The sequence below is a fragment of the Crinia signifera genome, chromosome 7 (assembly GCF_055691185.1).
Source record: "Crinia signifera chromosome 7, ASM5569118v1, whole genome shotgun sequence".
In the NCBI taxonomy this organism is placed as follows: domain Eukaryota; kingdom Metazoa; phylum Chordata; class Amphibia; order Anura; family Myobatrachidae; genus Crinia; species Crinia signifera.
Genome location: NC_139223.1, coordinates 161,842,730 through 161,857,676, shown reverse-complemented (window position 1 = coordinate 161,857,676; position 14,947 = coordinate 161,842,730). Strand labels below are relative to the sequence as shown.

Below are 14,947 nucleotides of genomic sequence, written 5' to 3'. Positions count from 1 at the left end.
TTTCCCACTACAGTATGTAATGATTCCAAGAGGTGAGGACGGAGGTTGGAAACCCTTTCATCATATAGACCCTGATGTACAGTTAGTTAGTTTGTCACATCTCTAATACCAACACAAATATTCCTTGGGCCGTATGCAGAGTGACCCTAGCGCAACCTTACCGCACATGTACCAATCACGGGCACCAGCCATAGCATTAATACGCTCGCTGCCCATTTCCTAACAGCCATTATAGGGACGCACGACTGGAAAGGAGCAGAGCGCGGGATTTCTACACCGAATAGGAGAGGGATAACAGGAAGAAACCGCGGCAGTCACATTAATAATTCAGGAGTCTGAATGAATAAAACAATATCCAAGGCGGACTCATTCTTTCAGTGGGTTCTGTATATGACACACCTGGAATGTCTCTATATTACAGGACGGAGGGACGTTACTGTTCCATAGGCGGAGACCGACTTATATTTGTCTCGACATCTTCAGCAGACGAATGTGTTGTATAATCTTATGTTGTGCGCTTCTGTTCTTCATCTGTTTGACCTTTAATAATGATTGCATACATGAATGGAAACACTCAATCCTAGAGTTAACACTGGAGAACTTAGATAATGCTTATTCTACAGTGGGTGACCTGGGAGAAGGGCAGGAAAATGTGGGCAAAGGCCCTGAACCCCAGAAAGCTAAAATTAAAGTTTCTAGATCAGTGATTCCCAGGCACGTTCCTCAGAACCCCACGCAAAAAAAAAAAAAAGAGGGTGGGTGGGTGGGGGGGGGGGGCGGGGGTAGAGGTCACCTGTGCAGAGAGTCAGATTTGGGTGGGGTGTGTTACAACTGAAATCTAAATGGCAGCGTAAGAATAAAGCAATCTGTCACGTGTAGACTAAATGCAAAAGCAGCAAGTAGTGACTCTGCACAGAAAATAGATAAACCACCCAAACCTAGCACTCTCTGCACATGTTACATCATCCCCCCTGCAGTGCAGCATGTTTTCGCCCATTTTTGGGGAAACAACGCTCTGGATTATTTTGAGGTATAAAACAATGTTACATATAGGTGCCACTACCCGCCACATCCCCCGGCGTCAGGTGCCGATACCCGCCACATCCCCTGGCATCAGGCCATGTCTGTAATGGGGAGGTGGTCCTCAGATCGACAGACAAAAGGTTGACCACTATTGGGTGACATGAGTTTTTCACTATAAAGGACTTGTACATACTTAGCCGTCCCAGTGGACGTGGAGGGGGAATGTAATAGTGTGCCAAGCTCAGCAAGGCACCGTGCCCAAAGCATTGCAAGCACAGCGGGCCATGTGTGGGGAAGTGGTACACGGTCCCATGTCAGTCTACCTTGTCACACACCAAAAAATTAAAAAACTCATGTTGACCTTTTCAATGTCGACTTTTTGTTTGTGTCAACCTTTTGACCATGTCAACCATGTGCATGTTGAACTTTTTCACGTGTCAACCTTTTGACTATTGACCGAACAACTGGTACCCACTGTACTGGGGGGGAGGTGCACAACAGGAAATTACCCCTACCCACTGATATGCTACCACCCCTGTACCCACACAATGTAGGGGTGATTGTACTGGGGGGCACGCAGGTAACCACACCTACCCAGTGATATACCACCCCTGTACCCCTACACTATAGGGGTGACTTTACTGGGAGGGACACAATGGATTGCCCTTACCCACGAATATACTACTTGTGTACCCCGACACTGTGGGGGTGACTGTACTGGGAGGAAACACTGGGAATTGCCCCCACTCACTAATAGAGCCCCCGTACCCCCACACTGTAGAGGTGACTGCCCCTCCCTCAGCTGCTGCCCTGGGAGTGGAACCATCCCCATCAGCACCCAGCAGTTGCTATGGCAACGGCTCCCGGGTACCATCCCTGAGACGGGCGGAGGTTACCTGGAGTGGGGCAGGGAGCCGCCTCCTTACCTGCGGAGATGGAGCTGTGGGTGCGGGCGGGGAGCAGCAGGACGCCGGCAGCGGTCACAAGAGGCAGTCCGGAGCCAGAGAAGGGAGAGGATGGGAGAGCCGAGCGCGCATGCGTAGGACTGATCCATCCCGGCCGCCGTACAGGTCCAGCCAGCGTCCGTGCGCCGGTATCCCATAGCAACCGGACCGTCCTATTAGTCCCACCATAAGTACTGTACCGCCCACAGAGAGGCGTGTCCAAAGGTCTCAGGCCCTCTGCTTCCCAGTGTCTATTATCCGGTGGAGGCGGGACTGCAAAGGAGGGCGTTTCGGGGCGGGGATTAGGTGGTCCCAAATAGGGGTGTTCTAATGTTGGGAAGATTTGGAGCGTGGTTTCTTTACAGAGGGTGTGGCCATATCACTGGGGCGTATCTTATGCTCTCTATACACTATGGAGGCAGGGGGCGGAGCGTGTTCTCCATCCTCCAATCAGAAGAACAGAAGGTTCATCAGAGGATGTGACGTCTTTATCCCCGGATGCTGCCGCTATCACCGCGTTCCTATGACAACCATAATAACGCTTCTTACTGCAGCTGCTGTCTGATTCCTCCCCGCAGTGCGCACCGGTGTCTCCGTGCAGAGAGCGGGCGCTGCGCCCGGGATGGAGGGGATCCGGGTGAGCGGGTGTATATCTATCCGTGTGTGTAGTGCGTCACTATGAGCTATGTATAAAGGTGTATGAGGTGTGTGTGTGAAAACCGCAACAGTAGAGGGCTATAGTGGATCATATCAATACCCCTATAACCTCTCCAAAATTACCCAGGTCGGACCTGGGTTGTTGCCGGGTCAGCATGTGGTGTGAAAGCAATAAATGTTCTAACATCTGTATAATGGGTGACCCGGGTTTAATGTGAATGCGCCGGACTCTGACCCGGGTTTGCGTTGTGAAAGGGATATGGCAAAGTCGCTTAGAAAATGCTCGATGTGTGTGTTTGTAGGGGCTATAACGACAACAATACACATCCCCGCGTGTCACTATCCGAGATTGATGGGCACTGTCCAGCAATCTCGCTGGTCGCCAGTGTTCTCCACCGGAGTGGCCTAGCATCACTATACATGTGGCCTAGCATCGCTGTATGTGTGGTGTGGCCTAGCATCGCTATACATGTGGCCTAGCATCGCTATACGTGTGGTGTGGCCTAGCATCGCTATACGTGTGGTGTGGCCTAGCATCGCTATACGTGTGGCCTAGCATCGCTATACGTGTGGTGTGGCCTAGCATCGCTATACGTGTGACCTAGCATCGCTATACGTGTGGCGTGACCTAGCATCGCTATACGTGTGACCTAGCATCGCTATGCGTGTGGTGTGGCCTATCATCGCTATACGTGTGGCCTAGCATCGCTATACGTGTGACCTAGCATCACTATGCGTGTGGTGTGGCCTAGCATCGCTATACGTGTGACCTAGCATCACTATGCGTGTGACCTAGCATCGCTATGCGTGTGGTGTGACCTAGCATCGCTATGCGTGTGACCTAGCATCGCTATGCGTGTGGTGTGGCCTAGCATCGCTATGCGTGTGGTGTGGCCTAGCATCGCTATACGTGTGGTGTGACCTAGCATCGCTATAGGTGTGGCCTAGCATCGCTATACGTGTGGTGTGACCTAGCATCGCTATGCGTGTGGTGTGGCCTAGCATCGCTATAGGTGTGGCCTAGCATCGCTATGCGTGTGGTGTGACCTAGCATCGCTATGCGTGTGGCCTAGCATCACTATGCGTGTGGTGTGACCTAGCATCGCTATACGTGTGACCTAGCATCGCTATATGTGTGGCCTAGCATCGCTATGCGTGTGACCTAGCATCGCTATACGTGTGGCCTAGCATCGCTATGCGTGTGGTGTGACCTAGCATCGCTATACGTGTGGCCTAGCATCGCTATGCGTGTGGTGTGGCCTAGCATCGCTATGTGTGTGGTGTGACCTCGCATCGCTATACTTGTAGGGCCCATAAGTTCGGTAATAATATTCGGTACTTGTGGACTTTCACGGCTCCCATCGCATGCCATATGTAGTGGCATGCGATTTTTTCCGTTTTTATGCTTTTTTTTTAAATCGCATGCAATCGCATCGCATGCGATTTTTAACAGAAATGCATCCAAATGCATTGAAATTTGTATCAAACATGTTCAATGGCCCCCAAATGTCATTTTTCAGGCTGTACCACCCCCACTATCAACTTGAACCCGAAGCGTGGCGAGCGCAGCGGTACGTGTCCTACGACCTTTTCATACCCCCACTATCCACGTCAGCGTGGAGTTGAGAATAGAAAGTGTGGCGAGCCCAAAGCGTGGCACGCGGACACCTGTGAAGCCCGCGAGGGGACGCGTATACCTGTGAAGGTATCCGTGTCCCCTCGCGGGGCTCGCCACGCTTCGGGCTCGGTGGCTCGCTGTGCTCGCCACACTTTCTATTCTCAACTCCACGCCGACGTGGATAGTGGGGAATGAAAAGGTCGTAGGACGCGTACCGCCGCCCCTCGCGGGCTCGCTGCGCTCGCCACGCTTCGGGTTTGCTTTGATAGTGGGGGTGGTACAGCCTGAAAAATGACATTTGGGGGCCATTGAACATGTTTGATACTAATTTCAATGCATTTGGATGCATTTCTGTTAAAAATCGCATGCGATGCGATTTTTTTACTATACGATGGACATCGTGGGAGCCGTGATTGTCCACAAGTACCTAATATTCTTTATAAAAAGCAAAATCTCATCTTAATTGTCAGAGAATCATAATTTAAGATTACAGAAGATATTTACTGCCCGTAGGTAATACAACAGACAGGATCATCTTCTATGCACACATATATCTTCTAGCTTAGTTGAACATGTAACATGCCTGTTAGTGAAGAACAGAGAAATGGATACAACAAAAGTGGTGCCAGAGTGCGCTAGTCTTATGAATATAGTACCACCCAACAATGCACTATACAATTCTTTAAAATACAGTATAAAGGTCCATACACACTGGGCGACTATGCCCCGCGTGTATGGACAGCGATGATGTCAATCATCAATCTGCACAGTTGGGCCATGGTGGGGATCCAACCCATGACCTCAGCACTGTGAGGCAGTAATGTAACCATTACACCGTCCGTACTGCCCTGTATATATAACACATGGTGGGAATAGAACCCATGACCTCAGCGCTGTGAGGCAGTAATGCTAACCATTACACCATCCGTACTGCCCCGTATATATAACACATGGTGGGGATAGAACCCATGACCTCAGTGCTGTGAGGCAGTAATGCTAACCATTACACCATCCGTACTGCCCCGTATATATAACACATGGTGGGGATAGAACCCATGACCTCAGCGCTGTGAGGCAGTAGTGCTAACCATTACACCATCCGTGCTGCCCAAAGCTATGCAAAGCCGCCCTCAACGCCGCTCATCTGCTGGTATTACCAGCAGATGAGCAGCTTTCCTGGCAATGTTGCGGGAGCGCGCAGCAGCACTTATCGCCGGGCCATACACACTGGGCGGCTTTGAGCTGAAAGCTGCCCAAACAGGCTGTTTTGAGCGGCTTTCAGCTCAGTCGCCCAGTGTGTATGGGCCTTAAGTCACTCTTCGTGTGTCCAAAGTCCGCAGATGTTCAAAAAAAGATGCAAGATCTGTTCTAGGATATAACCATTTGTTTTAGAAAAATACCCAACGTGTTTCGTCATTGGCATAGCAAAGTAAGGATCTTCTAATTAGATTCAGACATCAAAGAACATTCCTTATGGTACATATAGTGACCCAGAAAATCAATTTGAGCTGGTAGGGAAAAGGAAAGAGGGGTAGGACCACGTTCATAGTGGTCACGATAGGAAATCCATTCTTAGTAGTGGGGCACCAATCACAAAGGAAAAAAATCAGTACCACATTGCAGTATATAGCAGAATATATATATATATATATATATATATATATATATATATATATATATATATGAAAACTGTGTAACCACCAGGATACAAATAGGGCAGCACTCCTTTTCAAATGAAGAAATTTATCTGTTTTATTGGAATACTAGCCACCAGCGTGACAACAGTCAATTAATTCGTTTCGGCACAACTTGCCTTCCTCCAGACTGACAGTCAGTCTGTAGGAAGGCAAGTTGTGCCGAAACGAATTCGTCGACTGCTAACACTGCCACACAGCTGTCCACAGCCTACATATGGATGGGTGAATATATTGAGTGTCCCACTATTCCAGAAAACGCTGTTAATTGACTGTTGTCACGCTGGTGGCTAGTATTCCAATAGAACAGATAAATTTCTTCATTTGAAAAGGAGTGCTGCCCTATTTGTATCCTGGTGGTTACACAGTTTTCCTACAAATCATCCTGGTCCGGCACCCATACCATAGATTTCCAGTTAAGTGTGCGAGTTGCATATGTTTATATATATATATCAAGGTTCCTCAGCTCACACCGGAAAACAGACACGTCACTGCAGCAATTCTTCCATCAAACGGTGAAACTTATTGTAGCGCCCCAACTGCTCGTTTCGGGGTTTCCCCCTTTCTCAAGAGGCAATACAGGCAATTTGAACAATGTGCACAACATACCTTAAATACCCACTCAGTTGGTGCCAATCTCCGCTACAGCACTCAAGACTCACACCACACACCTGTGTACAAGGTCCCACCTCTGACACACATATATATATATATATATATATATATATATATATATCTATATATACTGTATATATATCACAGAAAAAGGTTCCCCTACTGCGCCCGAGATGGTGGTAAAAGCAGCAGCTCTAATGGACCCCTGTTAGCCGGGCCCGGATAGGCAAATAGAAATAGGAGAAAAGTATAGAGTGCGCTAGATACAATTCAACAAATTAGAAAAATATACATATTTATTTTCAGTCTTCACAAAGACTTCAAATTAAAAAATACAGCTGGTCTGTTATTGATACAGATGATGTTGTAGGCCCAACGCGTTTCGTCAATAAATTGACTTCATCAGGGGCTTAGCGAACAATAAGTCAGCAAGGCGTAAAATCACTGTAAATAATACAAATAATAAAGTTCATTTATATGAACATAAAAACAAGGAACAAATCATGGAGGACAATTATGATACGGAGTGGAGGACAGTGGAGAAGAAAGGAATAATTTAAGCGCCTGACTAAAGTAATAGGTAGCAGGCGTGAGGATCTTAATACCTATTAATGGCTTCAAATGATTAGCAGAGGAGGAACTGAAAAATGGCCCCAAGAGGTACAGAATCACCAATAGTGTGTGGTTACCAAAAATTGATAATAATACCTTTAGCAGATTAGGCGGATCACGTACAGTGTCCAGCAAATGGGGGAGTGGAACTCAATGTGTAAGCTGAGTAGATGGTAGGCGTTACTATAGGAGGGAATGTGAATATTAATAAAAAATGTTAAGTGCACGCCTTCACCAGCTCTTCAAGCTAGATGGTCTCTAGTGGAAAGATAAGGACTTACAAATATGCCACAGCAAGACTGCTAGTACGTCTGTAGGGTCTGGGACTCAAAAAAGTCGTTCACATAAGTGTGTTCCAGAGGTATGTCTTAATGGAAAATGGGCATATCTATGGGATGAAACAGAGATAACCAAATGATCATCTTTGACTATTCCCTTCACCTACACCTTTAACCAATGGGTGCCAGATATATGAATTAGAACTTACAGCATCACAAATAAGAGTGTAAATGGAGTAACATAGTGGTCTAAGACCTGCATCAGCTGTTCAATGGTGTTGTTCCTAAGGCACTTCAGAACCTTTGAATAAATACAAAACAGTGTTTTACAAGCCAAGAACTAGTATAGGACAATGACCCAAAGTTGAATGCCTTAGAAGGGTACTTACTATTAGGAGTAAAACCGGAAGTTGACTGCCTGGGATCCAAATCAGAATGAACTCCTATGTGAGAGGCTGCTATTTATGGAGCAGGGAGTGTAGCTACTTCCTGTTTCTCAAACATCGCTGTGTGTGTTAAAACGTATAGATAAGCGCTACAATGGCATGATAATTAAATGGCAAACGTAGTTCTACGTGTGTCTATGCTGGGGCTAAAGGGCGCTATTAAATAAAGATCACTAGCGCTGACAAAATCCCTAATTATAGTAGTGGAACGCACAGCGTTCCAAACAGGCGCCATATTGGACTGCGCTGACGTCATATGTCTTCCTACGTAGTTTGAGGGCAGCAGCTAGGCGGGTGTTCCTCCGAGTGAGGAAGTAGAGGAGTCTATGGAGCGCAGAACTGATAAATATGCGTTCCAACCAGGCGCCATCTTGAGGGGGACTTAATAGCATAAATCTATGAAAATAGCGCTATCGCCCATTTACAGAATATTAAACTCATATAATTACCATATTACTGACTGCATGGACAATATATAGTTAATATTAAACTAACATAATAGACTATATGTAATAATAAATGGAACATTGTATGGGGCTGATATTACATAAGTGACAGAGTGTTTCTAATAATGGGTAATTAATAAGGGCTGATTAAATACAGATTAAATTTCTTTTTAAAATATTATTTACATTTTTTTATTAAGTCGAATATTCGTGCTTTTAACCTAATATATGTGGGGTGACACATATATAAGTGCGAATGTGCTACTAGTACTCTTTTAGAAGAAGTTATATATAGGTGTATACTACTAATTCTATGTGATATTGTGAGCTTCCTGAATTTAATATGGAGTGACACCTGTATATGTGCTTAAGTGCTATAGGTATAGATGACTAAATGTGAGTGTACTAAAATAGTACCTCCTAATTATATATAAATGTGCATAAATAAAGAACTAAAGGAGGGTTTTATATCCCTCATAAGTATATGAGTACGATGCCAACAGTGTACTACCCTAAACAAATAGATATGGGGCAGAGGGTCGCCAACACTGTGCCTAGTATAGGCATGTTAATTTAGATCATTGTCCCATTTACATCGAGGTCTACCTTTTACTATGGGGTGGAACAATATATATACAGATATGATAGCAAAAGGGCAACATAATGAGTGCCAGAAAGGAGCAGAAGGGAAAGCACCAGAAATAGTCAAGGGGTGAGAGCTAAATGAAAGCTACAATATCTATTCCCTCGTTTAGTCCTCTGGGAGAGAGGGTATTCAGGGTATAGATCCAAAAACTTTCTTTTTTTATAAGTTCTTGATCCCTATTACCCCCTCTGGGGTTAGCAGGGACTTTTTCCAAAATTGTAAATTTGAAGTTCTCTTTTGTGACCTCAGAGTTGTGTTTCTCCTGATAGTGTCTGGGGAGACTATGTACTCTTACTTTATTTTGATGTTTCTCATATGCTCCTGGATGCGGAGCTTAGTTTGTCTTATTGTTTTGCCAATGTAGTGGAGATTGCAGCTGCAGGTGATTCTGTAGACCACGTGGTCGGAATTACATGTCACAGCTTCTTGGATTTTGTACTCTTTTCCGTTCTCCAGAGTGTGTTGGAACTGGATTTTATCAAAGAAAGGACAGCAGATGCATCTGTTACAAGGTGTTGTACCCGGTTTCTTGTTCAAAAAATGCGTTGTTTTAGGAGCTGCAGATGTAGAAGGTTTTAATCTACTGGGAGCAAGTATTGACTTAAGGTTATTGGCCCGGCGGTACACCAGATTGGGTTTAGGTGGGAGGTGTTGGCCTAAAATAGGATCACGCAAAAGAGTTGTCCAGTGTCTCTCTAGTACCTTTTTTATTTCGTGGTTTTCACAATTAAATTGTGTCACGAATGGGCGGCTCTTGAATTCTTTGGCTGGTCTCACTTGTTTCGTCAATAGATTCTCTCTTTCTTGGGCGAATGCTTTCTGTCTGGCCTCTTCAATATGGTTTATCTTGTATCCCCTTTCGATGAATCTGTTAGTTAGGAGTTGGGATTGGGACCAGAATTCGTGATCTTCACTGCAGTTCCTCTTTATTCTAAGGAACTGAGCGTACGGAACGCTATTTTTCCAAGAAGGGAGGTGGCAGCTGGTTGCTGGGATAAAACTGTTAGCGTCGACCTTCTTGAAGAAGGTACGAGTTTTAATTTCTTCACCGGGTGAGCCTATAAGTTCAAGGTCTAAATAGTCGATGGTAGAAACATTAGTTTTAAATGTGAATTTTAAATTAAAATCATTGATATGGATGTATGTCATAAAGTCCAATATGCTCGTTTCATCACCTCTCCAGATTAGTAGTAAGTCATCTATATAACGTTTATAAAAGATTATATTGTTTTCAAAACGAGAACCGTATATATGTTGTTCTTCCCATGCTCTCATATGTAAGTTGGCGTATGCCGGGGCAAATTTTGTCCCCATGGCCGTCCCCTGTTGTTGGATGTAGTACTCCCCGTTAAATTCAAAGAAATTATGCTTTAGAATGAATTCTATACTTTTAATCAAAAAGATGATTTCGGAGTCGGATTTGTCAGGGTCATTCCGTAGGATTTTTTCCACTGACTCTAGACCCTTGTTATGGGGAATTGAAGAGTAGAGACCTTGTACATCAATTGTGAGCCAGCTGTACTCAGTGGACCATATCAATCCTTTTAGAAGTTGGAGTACTGAGGAACTGTCCTTTAGGTGGGATGTGTTTTGCAGTACAGCATCTTATTTGTGATGCTGTAAGTTCTAATTCATATATCTGGCACCCATTGGTTAAAGGTGTAGGTGAAGGGAATAGTCAAAGATGATCATTTGGTTATCTCTGTTTCATCCCATAGATATGCCCATTTTCCATTAAGACATACCTCTGGAACACACTTATGTGAACGACTTTTTTGAGTCCCAGACCCTACAGACGTACTAGCAGTCTTGCTGTGGCATATTTGTAAGTCCTTATCTTTCCACTAGAGACCATCTAGCTTGAAGAGCTGGTGAAGGCGTGCACTTAACATTTTTTATTAATATTCACATTCCCTCCTATAGTAACGCCTACCATCTACTCAGCTTACACATTGAGTTCCACTCCCCCATTTGCTGGACACTGTACGTGATCCGCCTAATCTGCTAAAGGTATTATTATCAATTTTGGTAACCACACACTATTGGTGATTCTGTACCTCTTGGGGCCATTTTTCAGTTCCTCCTCTGCTAATCATTTGAAGCCATTAATAGGTATTAAGATCCTCACGCCTGCTACCTATTACTTTAGTCAGGCGCTTAAATTATTCCTTTCTTCTCCACTGTCCTCCACTCCGTATCATAATTGTCCTCCATGATTTGTTCCTTGTTTTTATGTTCATATAAATGAACTTTATTATTTGTATTATTTACAGTGATTTTACGCCTTGCTGACTTATTGTTCGCTAAGCCCCTGATGAAGTCAATTTATTGACGAAACGCGTTGGGCCTACAACATCATCTGTATCAATAACAGACCAGCTGTATTTTTTAATTTGAAGTCTTTGTGAAGACTGAAAATAAATATGTATATTTTTCTAATTTGTTGAATTGTATCTAGCGCACTCTATACTTTTCTCCTATATATATATATATATATATATATATATATATATATATATATATATATATATATATATATATATATATATATATATATATATATATATATATATGTATGTATATGTGTGTGTGTGTGTGTGTGTATATGTGTATATATATGTATATGCAGAAGCGTCACTCCAGGTACTGGTTCAATAGTAGTTTACTGTTAGTCTACAGCATGGGTCTTCAAACTGTGGCCCTCCAGATGTTGTGAAACTACAAATCCCAGCATGCCTTGCCACAGTTTTGCTATAAGGGAGTTTTAAAACGGTGACAAGGCATGCTGGGATTGTAGTTTCACAACATCTGGAGGGCCACAGTTTGAAGACCCATGGTCTACAGTGTTTCGGGCCGGAGCCCGTCTTCAGGTTTATGTCCTGAAGACGGGCTCCGGCCCGAAACACTGTAGACTAACAGTAAACTACTATTGAACCAGTACCTGGAGTGATGCTTCTGCTTATACTCTATTTGACAAGCGCTGGTACAGCCAGCGATCAGCGGGCACCCAGGTCAAGTTATCCAGTGGAGCAGGGGCAGGTGAGGAGTGCCGGACCTCGAAATATATATATATATATATATATATATATATATATATATATATATATATATTTTCACCTCTTTTTACCCATTTGGGGGTGGATTTTTGAAAGATCCATGTGTGCCTACGTCACAAAGAAAGGTACTGTCCAAATGTAAAGTTCCTAGTCCTCATGGTACCAGTGCGGAGCCTGGGTAGTAGTACAAGTGAGGAGCCTGTATAAAACTGCAGAGCCTGGGTAGCGGTACCAGTGCGGAGCCTATATAACACTGCAGTGCCTGGGTAGCGGTACCAGTGCGGAGCCTGTATAACACTGCAGAGCCTGGGTAGTAGTACCAGGGTGGAGCCCGTATAACACTGCAGAGCCGGGGTAGAAGTACCAGTGCGGAGCCTGTATAACACTGCAGAGCCGGGGTAACAGTAATAGTGCGGAGCTTGTATAACACTGCAGAGCCTGGGTAGCAGTACCAGTGCGGAGCCTGTATAACACTGCAGAGCCTGGGTAGTAGTACCAGTGTGGAGCCCGTATAACACTGCAGAGCCTGGGTAGTAGTACCAGGGTGGAGCCCGTATAACACTGCAGAGCCGGGGTAGCAGTAATAGTGTGGAGCTTGTATAACACTGCAGAGCCTGGGTAGCAGTACCAGTGCAGAGCCTGTATAACACTGCAGTGCCTGGGTAGTAGTACCAGTGCGGAGCCTGTATAACACTGCAGAGCCTGGGTAGTAGTACCAGTGCGGAGCCCGTATAACACTGCAGAGCCTGGGTAGTAGTACCAGTGCAGAGCCTGTATAACACTGCAGAGCCTGGGTAGTAGTACCAGTGCGGAGCCCGTATAACACTGCAGAGCCTGGGTAGTAGTACCAGTGCAGAGCCTGTATAACACTGCAGTGCCTGGGTAGTAGTACCAGTGCGGAGCCTGTATAACACTGCAGAGCCTGGGTAGTAGTACCAGTGCAGAGCCTGTATAACACTGCAGTGCCTGGGTAGTAGTACCAGTGCGGAGCCTGTATAACACTGCAGAGCCTGGGTAGTAGTACCAGTGCGGAGCCCGTATAACACTGCAGAGCCTGGGTAGCCGTACCAGTGCGGAGCCTGTATAACACTGCAGTGCCTGGGTAACGGTACCAGTGCGGAGCCTGTATAAGACTGCAGAGCCTGGTTAGTAGTACCAGTGTGGAGCCCGTATAACACTGCAGAGCCGGGGTAGCAGTACCAGTGCGGAGCCTGTATAACACTGCAGAGCCGGGGTAACAGTAATAGTGCAGAGCTTGTATAACAGTGCAGAGCCTGTATAACACTGCAGTGCCTGGGTAGTAGTACCAGTGCCGAGCCTGTATAACACTGCAGAGCCTGGGTAGTAGTACCAGTGTGGAGCCTGTATAACACTGCAGAGCCTGGGTAGCGGTACCAGTGCGGAGGCTGTATAACAGCGCCTGTTACTGGTACTTTGCAGAGCCTGTATAGTAAATGCATGGCCAGAGTCTTTATTGTCCTCATGGCTTAGTCTCATGTTGTATAAAAGCCATGACCTGTCCCAGAAGGACAAAAGGTTCTGACCTCTATAATCCGGGACTTTAGCTGGAAGGATATTGCTGTGGGCGACTTAAGGCGACAGATCTGTGTTATCTGTGTTGTGTAAAGGAACGCTCTGGCCTCCTTCATGAGAACTCCCTTCACTTCTGATGATGGGAAAAAGGCAGGTGGTGAGTACTGGGGTATTCTGTACTGTGGCTGGTGTGTTACTGGGGAACAGCGCGAGGCAGGTGGTGAGTACTGGGGTATTCTGTACTGTGACTGGTGTGTTACTGGGGAACAGAGCGAGGCAGGTGGTGAGTACTGGGGTAATCTGTACTGTGGCTGGTGTGTTACTGGGGAACAGAGCGAGGCAGGTGGGGAGTACTGGGGTATTCTGTACTGTGGCTGGTGTGTTACTGGGGAACAGAGCGATGCAGGTGGTGAGTACTGGGGTAATCTGTACGGTGGCTGGTGTGTTACTGGGAACAGAGCGAGGCAGGTGGTGAGTACTGGGGTAATCTTTACTGTGGCTGGTGTGTTACTGGGGAACAGAGCGAGGCAGGTGGGGAGTACTGGGGTATTCTGCACTGTGGCTGGTGTGTTACTGGGGAACAGAGCGAGGCAGGTGGTGAGTACTGGGGTAATCTGTACTGTGGCTGGTGTGTTACTGGGGAACAGAGCGAGGCAGGTGGGGAGTACTGGGGTATTCTGTACTGTGGCTGGTATGTTACTGGGGAACAGAGCGAGGCAGGTGGTGAGTACTGGGGTAATCTGTACGGTGGCTGGTGTGTTACTGGGGAACAGAGCGAGGCAGGTGGGGAGTACTGGGGTATTCTGTACTGTGGCTGGTATGTTACTGGGGAACAGAGCGAGGCAGGTGGTGAGTACTGGGGTAGTCTGTACTGTTACTGGTGTGTTACTGGGGAACAGAGCGAGGCAGGTGGGGAGTACTGGGGTATTCTGTACTGTGGCTGGTGTGTTACTGGGGAACAGAGCGAGGCAGGTGGTGAGTTCTGGGGTAATCTGTACTGTGTCTGGTGTGTTACTGGGTAACAGAGCGAGGCAGGTGGTGAGTACTGGGGTAAGCTGGACTGTGGCTGGTGTGTTACTGGGGAACAGAGCGAGGCAGGTGGTGAGTTCTGGGGTAATCTGTACTGTGTCTGGTGTGTTACTGGGTAACAGAGCGAGGCAGGTGGTGAGTACTGTGGTATTCTGTACGGTGGCTGGAGTGTTACTGGGGAACAGAGCGAGGCAGGTGGTGAGTACTGGGGTAATCTGTACTGTGACTGGTGTGTTACTGGGGAACAGAGCGAGGCAGGTGGTGAGTACTCGGGTAATCTGTACTGTGGCTGGTGTGTTTCTGGGGAACGGAGCGAGGCATGTGGTGAGTACTGGGGTAATCTGTACTGT

At 46.1% G+C, this 14,947-nt stretch overlaps 2 protein-coding genes across 2 annotated transcripts in view; one reads left to right on the top strand and one right to left on the bottom strand.

The window, feature by feature from the left end:
• ICA1L (islet cell autoantigen 1 like) overlaps positions 1-2,222 on the bottom strand; it is a 32,783-nt gene extending 30,561 nt beyond the window's left edge. The window contains exons 1-2 of the mRNA XM_083154170.1: positions 1,950-2,222; positions 400-540 (exon numbers count right to left, since the gene is read on the bottom strand). The gene's annotated coding sequence lies outside the window, so the exon portion shown is untranslated. The remainder of the gene's footprint in view (positions 1-399; positions 541-1,949) is intronic.
• A 197-nt stretch (positions 2,223-2,419) lies between these two features.
• The window catches only part of TMEM237 (transmembrane protein 237), a 36,835-nt gene continuing 24,307 nt past the window's right edge, over positions 2,420-14,947 (top strand). Inside the window, exon 1 of the mRNA XM_083154171.1 lies at positions 2,420-2,604. Within this exon, the coding sequence (XP_083010297.1) occupies positions 2,590-2,604 (15 nt within the window). The 5' untranslated portion in view covers positions 2,420-2,589. The remainder of the gene's footprint in view (positions 2,605-14,947) is intronic.